This window comes from Dissoconium aciculare (genome assembly GCF_010015565.1).
Source record: "Dissoconium aciculare CBS 342.82 unplaced genomic scaffold K489scaffold_9, whole genome shotgun sequence".
NCBI classification, from domain to species: domain Eukaryota; kingdom Fungi; phylum Ascomycota; class Dothideomycetes; order Mycosphaerellales; family Dissoconiaceae; genus Dissoconium; species Dissoconium aciculare.
The window spans coordinates 332,368-350,682 of NW_022984959.1; the positions used below are offsets into that span (position 1 = coordinate 332,368).

The following is an 18,315-nucleotide window of genomic DNA, read 5'->3' on the forward strand; positions in this document are numbered from 1 at the left end:
CAAGCGCGGATCATGGTGAGGATTGCTGGTGTTGGGATTGCGCAGAGGAGCCTGAATATCTGCAGATTGAGGCACCAGCCGATGGCGAAGCAGACAAAGTTGACACTTATGAAGACGATGGCTGGCTGCAGTGGACACTTCTCGAGGAGCGGGACACATGGACACCCGAAGTCCCCGAGCCGCAGGTAAGAACCCACGGGTCGTCAGCTATTTTCTGGTAGATGGGTGGATCCGAGAGAGTACGGCATGAGTGCCTCGTCAATGAAGTTAAGGTTGGGAAGCTATCCTTATCTCAATATTAGAATTACCTAGGGACCTGTCAAGGAAATGCTATTCAAAGCTTATTATCTGGAATTAGTTGCGCGCTGAAAGTTGCGCAGCATGCAACCATGTTCCGTTCTGCAGGGCAGGCTCAAGCCATGTTCTGCAGGCGCCTCGGCATTCTGATCTGATAGACTCGCCTCCATATTCAAGACACAGACTATCGTCGTCTTGTGTGTGGTTACTTGGACATCGAACATCAGCGATCGCCATCTGATATCCAGTACATGCTAGATGAACACGAGTGATCCCATGAATCGCGTGAGTCGAGGTAGTCTGTATGACTAGTTGGAGTCGCAACTGTTCAGATGTGCCCTCGCTCTCTGCGGAGTTTAAACCCCCCATCTCTTGGCCCTGCCTCGACTACATCCTTATATCACCTCTGCGAGATTTATTCTCTAATGTGTTGGATACAGCACTGAACGAGCTGAGGCTCCCATGATGGTGTATCATGACATTTGGGGAGTTGCGAAACTTGTTGGTCACGTTGACCCGCAGGATGTGTGCCTGGACACGTTTGATGAACGTCGACACATGCAGGAACCAAAGCACCGACCACACGTCGCAAGCGGAACTTGATGGGGAAACTCCATGCACTCCGGCCGCTCATTGCCTGTTCAATCATTGTGTGTAGCCCATTCACAAGACGTGTCATGGTGCCGATAGCAGATGAGTATGGAAGACTCTTATCATCATAACTAGATTCGTGGGCCCTGATGAACAGAGTGATTGTTATGCTTTGGGTGAATCGATAGTGCCATTTGTTTCTCCGCCACAGTGCAGCATACTGTAGTACCTGCAGCACCTCCGCATCAATGCGGCGAGATTTCCCATCCCCGACCCCGCAAAATAAGTCCACGATGGGGTCGTGCTGCGGGTGGTTGGACAGATCCGTTCCCCCATGAGCGCCGATCATTTTACATACGATACTTAATTCCAGGGCTTCGGCGGTACGATGCATACTCAAGTACAGCCTCCTGCCACGCCTGCCATTCATTCTCCGTCGTTTGACAACTCTCGTTCCGCCGATTGATACACACATAGAGAGCCGGCCTCGTCAAATCGTGATAAACTTGTCGCAAAACGCCTTGATCGCCTCTACCTCCTGCGCAATCAATTCACGATACTTGTACAACTGTATGTCGTTGCGCTGAAGCTAGTAAGGCCACCGCACTGCCGTCTACAGGCACATCTTGAGCATTGCGATCTGGCTAACACTTCTCTCGCAAAGAGATCGCAACTCACAGCGTCGCCTCTAAAACCCAGAGCTCGTAGCCTCGAGTGTCCTCGCCTATCCAACAGAAACCAGTGCACCGCAGCCATACACAATGCTATTCGGCCAGAAACCTACACCCCCGGCGCTCATCGCCACTGATACTATCGTGCCGTTTCATTTCAAAGATGACACTTTGATGAAGAACGTCATCATGGACTTCTACCAGCTCTTCGACGACGTTCTCGATCCCGAGAGAATACACTCTGCTATTGAGCAATTGATCACACAAAATGGGCAATGGAGAAAGTGCGGTGCTAGAATCCGGACAAACGTGAGACTCTCGATGCAAACTCAAGTCGCTTACATGGACAATGCTGACCTAGACCAGAGTGCGGGCAAGACCGATTTCCACATTCCCGCCCACTTTGACCGAAACACGCGGCCTGCTGTGGACTTTCACCATTACGACCATCCTATGCCCCTTGAAGACCATCCGATCTACCCGTTGATTCCTCGCGCATCCGGAGTACCACAGACCTTCAAATGCCCGACCGAATTAGAGCAGCTTGTCGCTCCGCATGGAATCCCAAGTGGTGTCGATCATTGGGTCAATAGCGACTGTCCTCTGATCATCTTCACCGTCGTAACCTTTAGCAATGCAAGCTTCATCTCGATCAAGTGGTCACACGCCACTATGGATGGTGTGACAATTCAGGCATTCTGGCAGGGTATTACCGCAGTGCTCGCCAACAAGCCAGAGAAAATCCCGACATTCGCAGGCTTCGACGAGGATCCTCTCCTACCTCTCACTACGATGACCGCTGGGGAGGAATATGCACTTCACGACAAATGTAGCAGCGGCTGGGTCTTCGCCAAATTCGCCGTGAACTTCATCACGGAGATGGCGTTGCACAAGGCTGAACAGCGCTACATTTGTGTTCCAGGCGCATACTTTGAAGAGATGAAGAGGATGGCTCTGGCGGAGGCAAAGGCGAAAGCGACGGACCCTAATGCAAAGATCTGGCTCAGCGAGAACGACGTGGTACTCAGCTGGTGGTCGAAGACGGTGGTTGCAGCACTTGAGATACCTGATGACGTCCCTATCGCCATTTCCAACACTATGGACATCCGTGATTTCACCTACGGGAAGATCCCTCGCAACAGCATGTACATGGGCAATGCTTTGGATACCGCCGTCACATTTATTTCTGCCAAGGAACTACTGGAACAGCCTCTTACGGACATCAGCCTGCGAACGAGAAACGACATGGTTCGTCTGCGAAGTCAGAAGCAGATCGAGGCCAAGATGGCGCTCGACAAGGCTGCTGGCGGCACACAGTTCCTCGGTCCTGCAAACCAAGTCCAGCTTCTGCTCACAAACTGGCGCAAATTCGACTTCTATGGCTTCGATTTCTCTGGCGCAATCAAACCTGGTTCCGATTCACGCAAGGGGCGAACGACCCGTCCGGGTCAACCAGCTACCTGCTTCTTCAACACCTTCTCAAAGATGAATCTGCGCAATGTCGGCCCGGTCATCGGCAAAGACTCTGCTGGTAACTGGTGGTTACAGTGGAGGCTGCGAACGAGTGCTTGGCCTAAGGTCGAGAAGCGACTGATGGAAATGACTCAGTTCGGATGGCAGCAACCCCAAATTGCAAGCAAGTTGTAAGGGAAGTTTCTTCGCGCCGCGGTCGAGGGAGGATTTACTATATACCCAATGCGCCGTGTTTTGTTATTATTGATCTGATTCGTTGTAACTTGTTGCGAATATTTGGGCCTCTCGATATAACGATCTTTATTACATTACTTCCAAGGTTTGTTTGAAGTGTTTGACCCGTCACCGAGATCCACCTACACTGGGCATGATCTCATTTTGAATGGCGATGTAAACAACATGACCACACTCCACGAAATGACTGCTTCTTCAATACTATTTGAAGACTACCTGGCGGTACCTCTCAACGATATCGGTGACGGTTTTGACAGAGCTTCACGATCATGCCTCAGTATTTAGGACATTTTCGTGCCTCGGCAGCGGAGTGACGTCAAGGGCAGTAATTGTGAAGCAAAGTAACAGTACCTCATTGAATCCTGCACCTACATGTTACGATTTGCATATTCGTATGTGACTCGATTGATGCGCTCCTCGCTAGGCTTCGTGCGGCGCGCAGACCTTGAGTCTCGCGCCATTTGGAGGACATCGTCACAGTGGCCGCTGCCGCGACGACGGCATCATGCGCAATGCTTTTCCTCCGCCGCTTCGCAGCACGACAAGCAAGCGACACTACAAGGGCTTAGCTTTCCCGGTTACACCTACGACCCACTGAACGACACCCTCGCCCAACTCCGCCCGCCTATAACCAAGACAACACCTTCCCCTGCCGCCGCCGCCACCGCTCCTTCCGACGATGCGGAACTGGATCCCAACTCCAGCCTGGCCCGCGCCCGCAAAGTCTTCGGGCCCCTCCGTGCCGACACGAACGAACGCAAGGAGGCAATCGCAAAGAAGAGTACGATGATCGCCGGAATCCTAGTCCCGCCGCGGCCGGAGGAGCCCGAAAATTGCTGCATGTCGGGATGTGTCAATTGCGTATGGGAGGAGTACCGGGAGGACTTTGAGGAGTGGAGCGCCAAGCGGAAGGAGAGCGAGATGAACCTTCAACAGGCTCGGAGTCTGGACAGTGGGATCGGCGGCGATGAGGACGGATTGGGCAGTCAGGCAGCTTTGAGCGAGGATGACATGTTTGCGGACATTCCTGTGGGCATTCGGGAGTTTATGAAGATTGAGAAGAAGTTGAAGCAAAGACATAGATCGGAATCGACAACAAATGGATGATTATTGCAGGTCATCAGGCGGATTTGATCGTGCCGACATGGGTCGCTGAACACCCTTGAGCAGGTAACAGTGTGCAAGCCGTATCCGGAGCGTCTCAGCGAGGGATACCTTAGCAAGAGCTATGACGAGACGATTCATGAGACGATACACGCCACCCGCGCTCGAGATGAGTAGCGAAATGATTACACACCAGACAATCACCATGCGCACTCCTTGTAGTCGTATATGCGATTTCGCCACCCGCCAGCCAAACAGCGGTGGCAGACCAGCCAAAAGCTCCGAGATGAACAAGTTCGCTTATTGAAAAATTCAGCATGACCACGAAGGACCAAAAGCAGCTGGTTGGGCCGATACCATGATCTCCAATGTAGCTTTCATGTCCTCGTCAGCGAGAAATGTTTTATTGCCATCCTCGAATTGCGAGAGCGATGATGGCGACTACGAGTCGCGGTTTCTTGATTCCTGCGCGCTGCCACTTCGCTGAAACCGCTATGAGATTACCTTACACGACGTTTCATGCTCACCATTGAACGTGACCTGTCAGATGTGAGGTTTACGATATAAGGTTTTAATGTGAGGTTGGCAACATAAGGTTTGCGACTTTAGATCAGCCGTGAGGTGTGAGGCAGGAAAACGTCGGACGTGAAAATGGGAAGATGATCGTACGAGTTGAATAGAAAATCCGTGGTTATGGTTGAGACCCTCGTGTATAACACAAGAAAACACGGACATGTGATAATTCACTCATGGAAACCGTGATCGGCTACCCCATTATGCAGATGGATCATACTATCTGCCAGAATCTCAGAAGTCCAGACGCCAATCGCTTGCTATGCTATCCATACCATCATTCATGTCATATCCCTAGGAGTGTGTTCTCATCGACATGCAGTTTTCATCAACGCATCCAATGTTATACATCCAGGCGCATCATTGTATTTCGGCAAGAGGAGTCCCAATATCGACTTGCATCTGCTCAAGTCGACAGCCAGACAGGTGCAGGTCTGACCGCACGACAGATTCCGCCAAGTAAAGAGCCGAATCCTCACGTGCTTCTGCGCCATTGCTCGAGCCACGTGACAAATGGCCATCATACGCCCTTTGACGACGTTTTTCTCGTTCATTCACAACCTAAGGCAAGTTAGTGAACACATCCTACGACGTTTTTGGGCAGCTTTCTTACCTGTCGCGTGACACTAGCAGCTGTTTCGGAGCCTAGACGATGGACGAGGCCAATATGCTCGAGGATGTTTTGTAAAATAGGGAATGGTAGTGAGATTAGTATAGATGAAATCATCGTGGCTTCAGGAGATGGACGCTGCAGCTCCTCGGAGGTAATTGAGCCAAAGCGTATCTGACTCAAGCGAGGATTGTGCCGTGAATGGTGTCTTCCGTGCGAGGCCTCGACGAAAGAGGGGAGTCTCGGAGCTTCAGGGAGTTCAGGAGCTGCCGGATCGATGTAAAAGTTCTGGGGAATCGTGTGCACCACAAAGTCGATTAATCGAAATAAGAGATCAGTGGAGTACGGCTCGTACATTGGGCTGTTGTGATATGCACGGCTCACATCATCGTCTGGACGGCCGTTTGGAAATCGCGGTTGCTTGTGCCAAGTTGGGCCCAGACCGCCTTCGAGTGCAAATGCGAGTGCGGTTGGTACAGTGTCCCATCTCAAAAGTCCAAAGACGAGCTGCATGGATCGAATCGAGATGGCGTCGACACTCAAAAACGACCCAACCGCTAGAAATTGCAAAGCGGCTGCCATTTTGTCACGTGGAGCACTTCCATGAAGCGAATCAAGAGTGGGCAGGGGCCCTCCGTACAAATGCCGAATGCCGTCTGCGAAGGAGCGCCCGTTGAAATGTTTGCCCGGAAAGTCGATGTTGAGGCTGAACCGGCCACTCTGCTCGTAACGACCCTGGATCAGCTTACGAAGGATTGGACTCCGAGCCAACAGAAGCTTATGCGCCTCGATTTTGAGCGAACCGCCACCAGTACTCACAACTTCCAGAATGCAGTCGGATGAATGCGCATCTTGGAATTGGTTCAACAGATAATCTCTCAAGGGGTCTCCATGGTCGTACTGGAGTCCATTTTGAAGCGCCGCTGAAGCGAATTGCATCGGCTGAACTTGCGGTATTTGTTGTGCTCTAAGAGGAGGAATAAAAGAGTTGCCCTCGTGCAGCATGTGATTGCTGCCTTCATGATGCGGATCGAACACAGAGGGTGACCGAGGATCGAATCCCGAAGTTTGAGACTCGGTGCGAGAGCGCTGAAAAGATTGTGAATGTAAACCATTTGTTTGGACCGAATCTCTCGGAAACTGTCGCGTGTGGTTGTGGATATTGTGGCCATTGCTGGCCGGTGGAGGGTTAAAGCCTGATCGCTGGGTCCAGGATACAGGGGGTGATTGATAGCCCAAAGGCGCCGGCCCGATTTGAGATTCCGAAAAATGATGTGCGTGACCTTGAAAGGGGATGGACGGTACAGAAGGCACGAAAGACGGATTTCCTGCGGAGTATGTAAGTGCTGGAGACGGAATGGACGCGTCCTCCAGTCCGCCGCGAACAATTTCAGGATGGGAGATCTGCAAAGATGATAGACTCGGAGGCATTTGTGACGAGGTTGAGGAATACGGTGGATGTTCATGTGCCACAAATGCGGGTGGAAGCTCATTTTTGGGTATTCGGGCCTCAGATTCCTCTGGAATCTTTTGCGATGTATCTGCAAGTCGCTCTGTGATCGCTGAAATTCCGTCTCTCGACGCAGTCTCCGACCCTTTCACATAGTTGTTACTCGACTCCAGCTCATTCTCACGCGCTTCGTAGCTCTTGCCATAGACTCCTCCCGCATGAGCTGAAACGCCATTGGAAGGGTTTGCAACGCTTTGATACGATCGAGCGACTTTCGATTCACACAGCTCCTGTGTTCCATCCTCCGTGTCTTTCTTCGCCCCTTTTGCGGCACCGGTCGTATGATTTCTGGGTTTTGCCTTGGCGAGCTTCTGCTTCGTCATGGTAAGAGGCAGTGCCGGCACCACGCGACCAGCAGGAAAAGCTTTCCTGGCTGGTTGGCTCGAAATTCCATCGTGTTTCGAGTTCATGACCTAGGCACTTTCAGGATCGTCGAAGTTTGTTAGGAAGAAGATCAAAGAAGGCGACTTCGGAAAATGTGTGAGATCTTGCAGAGTCCAGATGATGCGGCCCCAGGAGATGGAATTTTCGACGAAACAGTAATACTCCTGGAGCGCAATCAAACACAACCTTGAAAGTTCAAAGAGAGTGGACGGTCAAATCAATGCTCCGAAGAATTGCGCCGACCCGCTCTACAGCCTGAAGCCGAATTATATATTTTGAGCGATGACTGGTGATGGTGTCGGCACAAAGTTGTGCTGGTCCGAGCGTCTTGGGTGCAGGTTCCGACGCAGCTTCCATTGGAAACTATCGGGAAACCGCCCGCACCTGTCCTCGAAGGCATACAGGCATAGGTCGAACCGGACGTGGACATCTGACGTCTTAACAGAAACGACGCTATATACCATTCTGCCTTGTGATGTTAATAGTAGGTTCGGTCGTTGATTTATGTAGGAACTTAATGGGTCATCGGATTATCCCGTCCAATCTAAATGATGCCTGCACATGTACCACATTTACCACATTTATGGCACGTTCTGACTCCGTGGTAGCTTACAGGCCCCGATCTGATTTTCGCGCTGCACATTGATTATTTCAGTGTGCTGAACGTTACCAGCCGCGTAATAAGTCCGGGAAGGCAACGTGGATGCAGGATCGCGTTACTAGCATAAATTCAGGTCGGCGTGGTGTCTCTCAATGTCGATCTGTGAGGGGTCTATCTCAAGTGGGATGCGTGCGAAGCAGCCGCAACACATCATACGTATCGTCAGAACTCAATAACGATATGACATAGCGCCGCCCTATATTGCCACATAATAAGTATCAGTCTGCGAGGCTTGTACGGCACAGCGTTTTTCATATTTCGTGTCTCATCATTATGATTAAACTTCAATCTTCGCATGCCTAAAGTACTTCATACCCACCCAGGCGACTGTGATCCATATCCAGGCCACAACACCAGTCAGCACGATGAGCGCAGGATAATAGCCAACAATAGGTAGTGTAGGGTCGTCCTCCAATTCTGGTGGTGCATATGGCGTTTCTCCCACGTCCCAAGCCCAGCTCCATATTTCAAGACATGAGCCCATGCCAACAGTAAAAGTGAGCCATGTCACAAAGAGGATGACCCAACCCCAGTACTCCGTTTCGGTATAGTCGTGAGGCTCCGGTTCAAGTGTGCTAGGGAGTGCAGATATATTCCGGGACAATGGTGAAGATCGCGACTTTTTCGAGCTCCGGCGTCGCGTTAACGAGACTTCGGCGGGTGAAGAAACGATAGGAAAGTAACTTGTGGCAGCAGATGAAAGGGGCTTCGCTAGCAGAGGCATCTCTCTCTGAGAGTCTCCGAAGCCCTTGCTGGGGCGATGGAATGTCAGCACATCATCGTCATCCGTTGTGCTCGCGCTCGTATAACTGGCATGGCCGGTCGGGCTTTTCAACTCGACGGGGCTGCCTAGCTCAGTGAATGAACGTGATGGGATTTGAGTGCGCTGTTCAGCAGTGTGAGTAAAGCTCTCAGTAGTAGCGGGGAGCGGAATAGACCACCCGCTATCGCTACTGCTCATCGCTTCGGCGCTTTCATAACTAAACTGTCGCCGAATGCGATGCAAATTTGCCGCCTCTGTCCCTTGGGTCCCGGGATGACTTAAATTGTCGACTGTGCCACGTGAAGCTTGATGAGTATCTGTGGAAGTGTACTGCGTCGTTGTCGGCGGGACAATAGGATTTCGCTGTGATGGAATTGCCTTCTTTTCTCTGCTGTCAGGTCCAAGCTTACGCCCGCCTAAAATGGCCGTTTTGCGTAGTGACTCTTTACGTTTTCGGAATCTACTACCTTTGCTCGGGGCCTCGACGAGAGGTTCGGCATTGACAGAGGATGATGATAATACGCCTTGGTCGTCGAGGCCATCTTCAGCGGCGAGCAGGGCTGAGTCCACTGACTCCTCCTTTTCATTCAGATCTTCTCGTTCACTTGGCTCGGCACCATCATTGGCATCTTTGATCAGGTTGAACTTAGCCAAAATGTTAGCGCTGAGTGTTCGCCGGTGCGAGAATGATCTCGCAGGGGATGTCGGTGTGGCCAGCGAGGGTGATGTTGGAGCCGAAGGTGAATTCCATGCCAATTTCAACAACTTAATCGGCGAGGGCCTGTTGCGTCCTGCTTCTTCTATTTGAGGAAGCGGCCCCGAGATAGTTGTCCTACGGCGGCCACCTGTGCCATTGCCAGTCGAGCGGCTGATCCCATCTGCCATCTCCGAGATGTTGCATAATAAAAATTATGATGGAATGATGGCGTCGGACTTCTTGTCGGAAAGATCGTCTAACGTGAGCCGCGTCCGTCTTGTTAGCAACCGCACGGTTCAAGCGGCGGGCCGTCTGCCACGTGCGAGAGACCTGCGCTCAGCACATCTTGATCTCCGAGTCGCAAGGAATATAATCTTACCTAGGTGTGTAGGTGGTCAATATCCCTCCAGTTCGGAATCAGCCCTTGCATTGTGAATAATCCCAAGGCAGAGTTGAAATGTAAATCTGAAACAGCAAGGAAGTCTTAAAGTGTAAGATGAATGCAAGATGAGTATCTTAAACACAGAGCAGCAGGGTTACTTCAGCCCTGTTGGCGGCGCCACAATTCACGTCCCCAGGGCACGCGCCTTTGTTCCACGTCTTCCACTTCGCACTGCCAGATACCGTTGTAGGCTCCAGATGCCTCGTCGCTGGGGAACCGCATCTCCCTTCACATTACCCATGGTTCCTTGAGTTGTAGTGAAAGCGCTGCAATGGCAGAAAACTCCACCCCTGTTGATGGCCCAGGCCAACCTGACCTCACCATCCATGATGAAGCGTCTCGATTCGACTTACTCTTAGGATCGCCTGCGCCGAGCATCCACGAGGACCACGACTATGATCTCAGGAAAGGCTTACAGGGATCGCCGTTCCGGCGTCAGGGGACGAACACAACGAGCCTCCATGAAGCAAATCTCTTGTCGCCAGTCGCAAATCAAGTCGGTATCAAGGCCAACTCAAGTGACCAGGGCGGCATCTACAGCCCTCCGCAGACACCGAGTCAAGGCGCCATGGACGAGGCCGACATGGCGATCGATGGAACCATTTCTGGCGGACCTTTCAATTTTGTGCCAGTTCAATATACCGCTGGTAAGGCAAATACCAGTAAGAGCGAGGCTATTGGGAAACGTCGGGGTCATAAATATCGACATTCGTCAGTACACGCATCACATATGGAGGCCATTACAAAGACACCCTCGAATCAACGGACATCTATGTCAGTACCTGCATCTCTACCGATGCCGACGCGCAATGAAGCCTGGTGGAGCATGAATCGGGAGCAGACTAAGCGCTTGGCGTGGTGCCTTTGTCACTTCGCTGTCGCGGGTTACGTTCAATCCGTTGCCGGTGGAAGTCTTGCTTTGACGGCACTGAGCCGCCTTCTCCTTTTCGACGCAGCAGCAGCTACCGTTTGTGTTGCCGTCGATGTCATGGGGAATTTCGAGGTTTGGCAACGAAGCTCCATCAAGCACCCCTTTGGCTTGGAGAGAGCTGATGTGCTTGCTGGTTTTGGCATGGCAGTTTTCATTGTATTCATGGGGCTCGACATCATCAGCCACGGTATTCAACATTCGCTCGAGAACGTCGGAAACCACGTTCCACACTCTTCGCATCACCATGAACGAGTCACCGCAGGAAGTGTGGATATCGCAAGCATCTTAGCAGTGGTCAGCACGCTGATATCGGCGTTTCTACTCAAGAACCATGGACGCATCGGGAAAGCTATGCACTTCGAGTACCTCGCTGGTTGGGGAAAAGTGTTTGGAAACCCATCGCATTTCTTAACACTCTCCTGTTCGCTCCTCCTGCTGGTCATGCCATTTTTGCCGGAAATTACATACAATGTCTACGATAGACTGGCTTCGTTTCTTATGGCAGGTCTCATGATTGCCTTGGGGGTTCGCCTGGCTACAAGCTTAGCGTCAATGTTGCTGATGAGCTTCAATCCGCCCTCTACTGACAAGCACGCCGTGCGCAACGTCATTGCTGAAATAGTGGCTCTGGATCCCACGGTGACGCGGGTTGAGGAAGCGAGATTTTGGCAAGTGCATTATGGCCTCTGCATGGCCAATCTCAAGTTGCGTTATCAAGAGAGTAATTTTGGACATGGGTCAAGCGAGGACGGTGTCAGGATCCGTCAGCGAGTGATTGACCTGATTCAGCGAAGATTCAACGGGATGAAATGGGAAGTTAGCATACAATTAACATCGGAATGAATGATGATTTTGAGCGTCGCCGTGGTCTTACAAAACCTTCCAAGTCACTGAACTTCCTTGCTCGAGGCGTTGTGACCCTTTGCGCACTGTTCCCGTGATAAATCACTAGTTAATCTTCACTCAACACTGTGATGTGTCCTTCCGGAATTGAAACACTGTTATAGCGTTCCGAGATTTCCTTGTTGTGAGATCTATCTGGACTCACTGGGAGTATGCAGGTCCATCAGAACATCTCTCAAGTGGACGTGAATTTGGAGCAACTGTCTCCCAACTTGTGGATTTCTCATTAGAAATGTGGAGGCCCACGTCCAGAATTCATTATGTGAAGCTCAACACTATTCGTCCACGATCATCGCCTGTGCGGCCATATAGCAAGCGACGAGAGATTCGATTGCTTCAAGGAACCGGAGAACTTTGGCCCTGTGAAGTACATCATAGGCATTGCCTAGGTACCTAGGTACAGTTTGCGAAGAGCTAGCTCGGAGGCGCGTTTGCGTGGTTGGTATCTGAGCTTCGCCGTCACGACTTCTGCCACGCGAGCGATCCATTATCATAATTTGGAGCGCTCCACTATATTTATTTACATTTGCAAACACCAGGAGCCCAACACGCGCTCGGAGCAACGCCGCCCAACATGGATCAATCACTTCAGCCAGCGCCATCTTATTTTCAGGCGATGCTGGATCGCGGCACGAAACGAAACGTCGACGAACCTCAACTGCAGCTCGGATTGCAGGATATCGCGCGCAAAGTGAGGAAGTTGGGTAAAGGCGGACCATCATCCCACTTAGCAAATGACACAAAGGCGCATTACCTGCTCTCTGCCTCGGGAGTCAACACCAGCAAAGCGATTGCCGAACTGGAAGAGCTTGTCGGAACAACCGCGCACGAGGCTCCTGGTACAACCGTGAATGGCGGAGTGAAGGAAGCGTTGGCGCAACAATATCAGAGTGACTTTCAAAAAATGGTTGATGGACACATCAAACGTGCGCACGAGGATTTTGACAAGATGATCGAGGAGCGATTGCACGGAATCGACTGGGACGCACATCGCCAGCGTATCTACGAGCATTTTGGTTTGAAGCGACCACAGAATTCAACGTCAGCATCTGCTGCCGACGGCCTTGCAGGTCAGAGCAGTTTTGGACGTTCGAACCGGCACTCTAGATTTGGCGGTGGTGCATCAGGTGCAGGTCGCTCAGCTTATGGCGTTTCCGGCATCTCGAAGTCCGTCATTGGGACGCCTGGTCCGCGGGGTGCTCACAGCAGCGTATTTGGCGATATGTCTGACAGATTGCCAGAAGGCTCGCGCCCTGCACACGAGGACAGCTTGCAGCGGAAAAAGCAAGGGTTGTATTCTGATCGAATCAAGGACCTGAACGTCGCCCGGCTGCAGAAAGGAGCATACCCTATTCTCACTCGATTTGCGGAAGTAGAAAATGAGCCATCCAACGAGGATACCACCATGCTTGTCAATGCTTATCAAGCGCTGATCGACATCACTGGAGAAGACGCGCGCAAAACAAGTGTCTCGGAGCCTGGTGTTGTGAAGGAGCGTCAATTCATGAATAGTTACCTGGACGAGAATCCCAATTCGCCTCAGCAAATGGCTATTCGCAAGCGTATCATAGACGGATCTCGGAAATTTCTCGAGAATAACTTTTTCGCTCAATTAGAAACTGTCGTGAATAAGAACCCCAGGGAGGCGAACATGGGCGGTGTCCCTACCTCGCTCGCAAAGGTCAAGGGTTTCGTTAGAGTGCGCGCGGCGCGTAAAGAGCTTGGGCCTGATATCGAAAGTCTGCAGGAGGTCAACGGCGATTACTGCTGGGCCGTGATCTTCTACCTACTGCGTAGTGGCCTGTTTCAGGAAGCGCTTCAATACGTTGAGGAGAACATTGCAGCATTCCGGCAGATTGACCGTTCGTTCATCGTCTATCTCCAGGCCTATGTCAACAGCGATGATCGGAGACTCCCAGAAAAGTTGAGTACAAGTATCGAAAATGAGTATTCATCACGCCGACGATTGGGCCCTCAGGACGCTATCGACCCCTACAAGATGATGTGCTGCAAAATCATTGGCCGCTGCGAGCTGGGTCGCAGATCTCTAGACGGAATCACCAACGACATGATGGACTGGATCTGGCTGCAGTTTGCGCTCGCGCGAGAATCCACTCGGGCTGACGAATTCCAGCACCAATCCTTTGGTCTGGAAGATGTGCGACATGCCATTAAGGACATTGGTGACCGTTACTTCGGCTCTGGCAGTGAAATCGCGAACGCGCCCACGACATTTTTCTTCATGCAGATTCTCGCTGGCATGTTCGAGAAAGCTGTCGCAGATCTCTATCCTCACAATTACGTCTCGGCCGTGCACTTCGCGATCGGGCTCGACTTCTATGGACTGTTGCGTGTTAGCGATATCAGCAACAGCGACGATCTCCTGACCACCACAACTAGACAGCAATCTCAGATCGCATTTGGTAGCATGGTCGGATTGTACACACGCGACTTCCGCACGGCCAACGCCAGCGCTGCAGTCGACTACATCACCCTAATCTGCCTGAACGCTGATCTGACAGGTGATATCGGGAGAGCCCAGCGCGAGCTATGTCACCAAGCTTTGGCTGAGGTAGTGCTGGAGACCCGCGAATTTGCCCAGCTACTAGGTGACATTCGCGCAGACGGCCAGCGCATCATGGGCGCAATTGAAGCCCGACTACCGCTCATTGGCTTGGCTGACGAGAGGGAGTTCCTGAAGCATGTCACCCTCGTGGCTGCCAGAACCGCAGAAGAACAAGGGCGCGTGACTGATGCAGCACTGCTCTACCATCTGGCAGAAGATTACAACAAAGTTTTACAAGTGGTCAATGACGCAGTCTCACAAGCTCTTACGACGGACATTGGCGAGAAGCCCGCTCGTTTGACACCTTTGAAACCGCGCGACACGAATAGCCAAAACAACCTGGGAGATGGTCAAATACAAGCAAGCTTGAGCCTCACCGCAGTGGACGATCCAATTCAGCTTGCCAGAGATTACAAGCAATTATATAACAGTGATGCTATGTACTCAAATCGCATTGAGCGCAAGAACAGCGAAGCATGCGAGGTCCTCTTGCAACTGGCAGAGGCGCGTCGGTTGTTAGAGGCCTGCCAGTGGTCGCAAGTCGTTGATGTAAGTCTGAGACGCTGTCTGCAATATTCCTACAACTTGCGCGCTAACAACTGCTCAAACAGGCTGTCGCCAAATCGGACATTCTACCCACAAATGTTGTCGATGGTAGCATAACGGCGATCCGAAACAAGGCGCAAGCGTTTGAAGTATTGCCAACATGCATTTCCCGCACTGTTGGTCATGTCATGGTATGGACCGTCATGTCGTGCAGCAATCTTGCTGAGCGTTTGCGACGACAGGAGTTTGAGAATGGCATTCAGCAATCCACCATCCAGCGCTGTATTCAGACAGCCAAGGATGTCATGGTATTTGCTGGTCTTATTCGCTACAAACTACCCGCCAGAGTCTGGGAGACGCTGGCAAGGGCAGGGCAAGACTTGAATGCCTATTAAAGATTGGCACGGAGAAATAGACAGTTTTAGTTGCGGTGAGAATGTTTGTATGATGAAATTGTAGGTGTTTGTAACACTAGTAATATTTCGACATGAAACTGGAATTTGTGTCGGATTTGAATTTGGCCAGGAATCTGGTCAGATGCCACTCGCGCTTATTATGCCTTTGTGTCCTGTTCCGAAACAAATCTCCATTCTCTACAGACGGTCAGATTGCGTGCAATTGTATTGCAGTTGTTTCGACATGCAAAGCATAGACAAGCACATCCTCATTGCGACCGCATAGAAACATGTATATATCAAAATGTGGTTTAAATGCATCATTGCCTTCTCAGAGGATGAACATTCCCCAAAGTCCATTCGCACATCTCGCAGACTATTTCGCAATTCATCAGTGAGACCACGATTGGAAGTCGACATCAGATTGTACGGTCACCCTACTTCCACAACATCTCAAGATCCAACACCATTGAAACAAAATCAAGATATACGCAGTCGACATTTTCCAAGCCACATCGTTCGTCGTCATAATCAGTAGTGATCAATACTCTCTTCGCGTTCATCTCAATGTCACAATCACGTCGATCGAGGCCGTCCTCTCAGAGGGTCTCTAGATTGAGCGCCGATGATACCCTTTTTGGTTCTTTCAACTTGCACCCAAGCGCTGAAGGTACATTGTTCGGCTCCTTCCCATCCGATCAGAGTGTTGCATCGACCCGTGAAGGCAGCGACACGACGATTCCTGGATCGATACCTAGCATGCACTCCGCTCGCAAGGCTCAAGAATCGCGATATGCCCCCTCAAGCCCAACATCATCCATCTTCGGCGCAGTCCCATACTCTCCGAGCACAGCATATTCCACTTTCGGAGGAGAAAACCTTTGCGGCGGTGTAAGATCGCGGCCTCGACCTTTCGAAATCCCACACAGACTGTCGCAACCAACGTACATTACGCCTCCTTTAGGGTCTCCTGAGTCGAGCAGCACTTGGTCTCCAGCACACCCCATGATGCCGCCCGGTTTGTCATCTGCTCCGTGTTCAATTAAGCCGACCGGGCCGAGAAGCTGTTCGAGAAATTCGGGAGGTCGGAGCGTGAGAACCTGTTCAAGCTCATCAAGCTCCTCGAGCTCCTCAAGCTCTTCACAATCCTCACGCTCATCACAGTCGTCGTGTTCTTCGAACATGTCAAGTTCGTCTTGCTCGTCAGGCTTGTCTTGCTCGTCGAACTCATCGCATTCATCGAAGTCATCAAAATCGTCCAGCTCCTCAAAGTTATCGAAAACATCCAACACATCAGGAAGAACTCCGAAGTCGAAGAAGGGAACATCACCGAAGCCCTCCGAGGTCCCTCCGCCATGGACAGGAATACCAGCTGGTCCTATCGACAAATGGGATGAGCCTGTCATCACACCGAAGAGAAATGGTGGCTGGCAACGCGAAGGACGAAGTGTGAAAGGTTGCAGATCCCAGAAGTATTTTGTGAGGCCAGTCGACGGGAAGCGCAAAGGATACTGGGGTCGAATCAAAGACGGCGTGACCGGCTCAGGGCCTGATGTGTACGTCGTAGCTGCCGCCGACTCCCGCACCTTGCACAACAGTTTTCCTGAGCACAATCGGTGGTCCAATTGGGACTCTTTGGGAGGGCCGTTCGAGTCTGATTCAGATCAGAGGGACATTTCGTTGGATCTGCCCTGGCAGGCCCGCCATCCTGGAAAAGTATACAACTTCCGAACGCGGAGGTATGAGAACGTCAACAAAAGGGCGTCGGATCATTATTGGAGTCATGCTGTGTGGCCACGACACGGGCATGAACACCGGGACGGATTGCACCATCTCCCTGTTTCGACGCGTGATATTGATGGGACTTGGGAGACATTCTCGCACGATGCTTTGCCAATGTATTACCATTGAACTGCCTGGGAGACTGTGACTGACGACTCCAAGCTGACGCCTCTGCCAAAATTGCATTTCTTTGTTTTGACAGCCAGGGAGTGGTCACGCACTGGTTCCTATTTTGCATCATTGTATCCGTAGAGCGACACATTTGTAGATTTACTGAGGTCTCCATCTTGCTTAAAACTCTCGGTAGCACCAGTTAAGATAGCCTGGGTCGTTTCGGACATCATTCCGGTCCGGAGCAAATTGATTCCTTCTGATGTCTGCACGCAAGCATTCTTGAGCTCTTCGATCCGTTCGAAATCCGACAACCCAGCGCGCGTCATGGGTTCCACAATCATCGGGAGAGCATTGCGCAAACGTTCCAACTTTCAGACGTCGCCTGGTCAGCACACCATTTCGACGAATTACAAAGGATATTCACCTGATCTGATAGATTCTCAAGTTTTTGGAGATCGGCTTCAATCGCAGACTCATCTCTCGACTGCGACGGCGGCTGCGTCCCGCTCGCCGAGGAGTTGGTCGCCATGCTCGAATCGCACTCTTTGCGCCCGTGATTTGTCAAGTACGGAAGCTCGACGCGAAGAATCGTATCTTTGTGTCCGGCCAGCGATGTCGAGCCGGTCACGATCGTGGCGGTTATGATAACACAGACCAGCGGACATTTTGTGGAATGTGATGGCCTCGCTGACTTGTTGAAAAGGCTTAGTGATACGGACATTGGTCATTTCGTGCGGGACGCACCGATGACTTAACAGATACTAGGGCTGATTGATCACAACAGGTAACATGGTACATTTCACGTCCCCGGGCAAAATTAGGGGAAGTCTCGTTTTTATTAAGCCATCTATGAGCCCCATTCGATCTGATCCATACCTGTCGCATAATCAAGAACCTTGGAACAACACATTATCCATGGCCGGTCAAACATCATCCTCTGGGGCCCGCACAAATTCTACCCCGTCGAAGCGTCGGCTACATCGCATCCGAGTCGCGGATTCGCCCAGCGCAAGCAGCAGTTCGTCGGCGAGGTCAGCAATGATAGGACACCAGAAAGGCACATGAAAG

General features: G+C 51.4%; 9 protein-coding genes across 9 annotated transcripts; 5 read left to right on the plus strand and 4 right to left on the minus strand.

The window, feature by feature from the left end:
* Positions 1-712: 712 nt before the first annotated feature.
* Positions 713-1,237, minus strand: K489DRAFT_371952 (uncharacterized protein; the record flags this gene model as incomplete). Its single annotated transcript, XM_033603282.1, has 1 exon — positions 713-1,237. One exon carries the CDS (start codon positions 1,235-1,237, stop codon positions 713-715), a length of 525 nt encoding a protein of 174 aa, XP_033458029.1.
* Positions 1,238-1,302: 65 nt separating this feature from the next.
* Positions 1,303-3,353, plus strand: K489DRAFT_382038 (uncharacterized protein). Its single transcript, XM_033605275.1, has 3 exons — positions 1,303-1,458; positions 1,553-1,868; positions 1,926-3,353. The coding sequence occupies exons 2-3, from the start codon at positions 1,650-1,652 to the stop codon at positions 3,204-3,206; spliced, it is 1,500 nt and encodes a 499-aa protein (XP_033458030.1). The 5' UTR covers positions 1,303-1,458; positions 1,553-1,649; the 3' UTR covers positions 3,207-3,353.
* A 78-nt stretch (positions 3,354-3,431) lies between these two features.
* K489DRAFT_395488 (uncharacterized protein) lies at positions 3,432-4,373 on the plus strand (the record flags this gene model as incomplete). Its single annotated transcript, XM_033606844.1, has 2 exons — positions 3,432-3,488; positions 3,903-4,373. 2 exons carry the CDS (start codon positions 3,432-3,434, stop codon positions 4,371-4,373), a joined length of 528 nt encoding a protein of 175 aa, XP_033458031.1.
* A 577-nt stretch (positions 4,374-4,950) lies between these two features.
* Positions 4,951-7,700, minus strand: K489DRAFT_382039 (uncharacterized protein). The gene is made up of 2 exons (XM_033605276.1): positions 5,557-7,700; positions 4,951-5,504 (listed from the first exon to the last, which is right to left on the minus strand). Exons 1-2 carry the CDS (start codon positions 7,471-7,473, stop codon positions 5,304-5,306), a joined length of 2,118 nt encoding a protein of 705 aa, XP_033458032.1. The 5' UTR covers positions 7,474-7,700; the 3' UTR covers positions 4,951-5,303.
* A 601-nt stretch (positions 7,701-8,301) lies between these two features.
* K489DRAFT_382040 (uncharacterized protein) lies at positions 8,302-9,808 on the minus strand. The gene has a single exon (XM_033605277.1). The coding sequence runs from the start codon at positions 9,754-9,756 to the stop codon at positions 8,386-8,388; it is 1,371 nt and encodes a 456-aa protein (XP_033458033.1). The 5' UTR covers positions 9,757-9,808; the 3' UTR covers positions 8,302-8,385.
* A 208-nt stretch (positions 9,809-10,016) lies between these two features.
* On the plus strand, positions 10,017-11,931 carry K489DRAFT_382041 (uncharacterized protein). The gene has a single exon (XM_033605278.1). The coding sequence runs from the start codon at positions 10,282-10,284 to the stop codon at positions 11,782-11,784; it is 1,503 nt and encodes a 500-aa protein (XP_033458034.1). The 5' UTR covers positions 10,017-10,281; the 3' UTR covers positions 11,785-11,931.
* Positions 11,932-12,338: 407 nt separating this feature from the next.
* Positions 12,339-15,720, plus strand: K489DRAFT_382042 (NIC-domain-containing protein). Its single transcript, XM_033605279.1, has 2 exons — positions 12,339-14,959; positions 15,022-15,720. The coding sequence occupies exons 1-2, from the start codon at positions 12,419-12,421 to the stop codon at positions 15,349-15,351; spliced, it is 2,871 nt and encodes a 956-aa protein (XP_033458035.1). The 5' UTR covers positions 12,339-12,418; the 3' UTR covers positions 15,352-15,720.
* Positions 15,721-16,761: 1,041 nt separating this feature from the next.
* On the plus strand, positions 16,762-17,220 carry K489DRAFT_307435 (uncharacterized protein; the record flags this gene model as incomplete). The annotated part of the gene is made up of 1 exon (XM_033600588.1): positions 16,762-17,220. A coding segment is annotated over one exon (459 nt), but the record flags the coding sequence as incomplete, so codon positions are not given.
* A 91-nt stretch (positions 17,221-17,311) lies between these two features.
* K489DRAFT_262382 (uncharacterized protein) lies at positions 17,312-17,903 on the minus strand. Its single transcript, XM_033600054.1, has 2 exons — positions 17,672-17,903; positions 17,312-17,615 (listed from the first exon to the last, which is right to left on the minus strand). The coding sequence occupies exons 1-2, from the start codon at positions 17,774-17,776 to the stop codon at positions 17,361-17,363; spliced, it is 360 nt and encodes a 119-aa protein (XP_033458037.1). The 5' UTR covers positions 17,777-17,903; the 3' UTR covers positions 17,312-17,360.
* Positions 17,904-18,315: the final 412 nt, after the last annotated feature.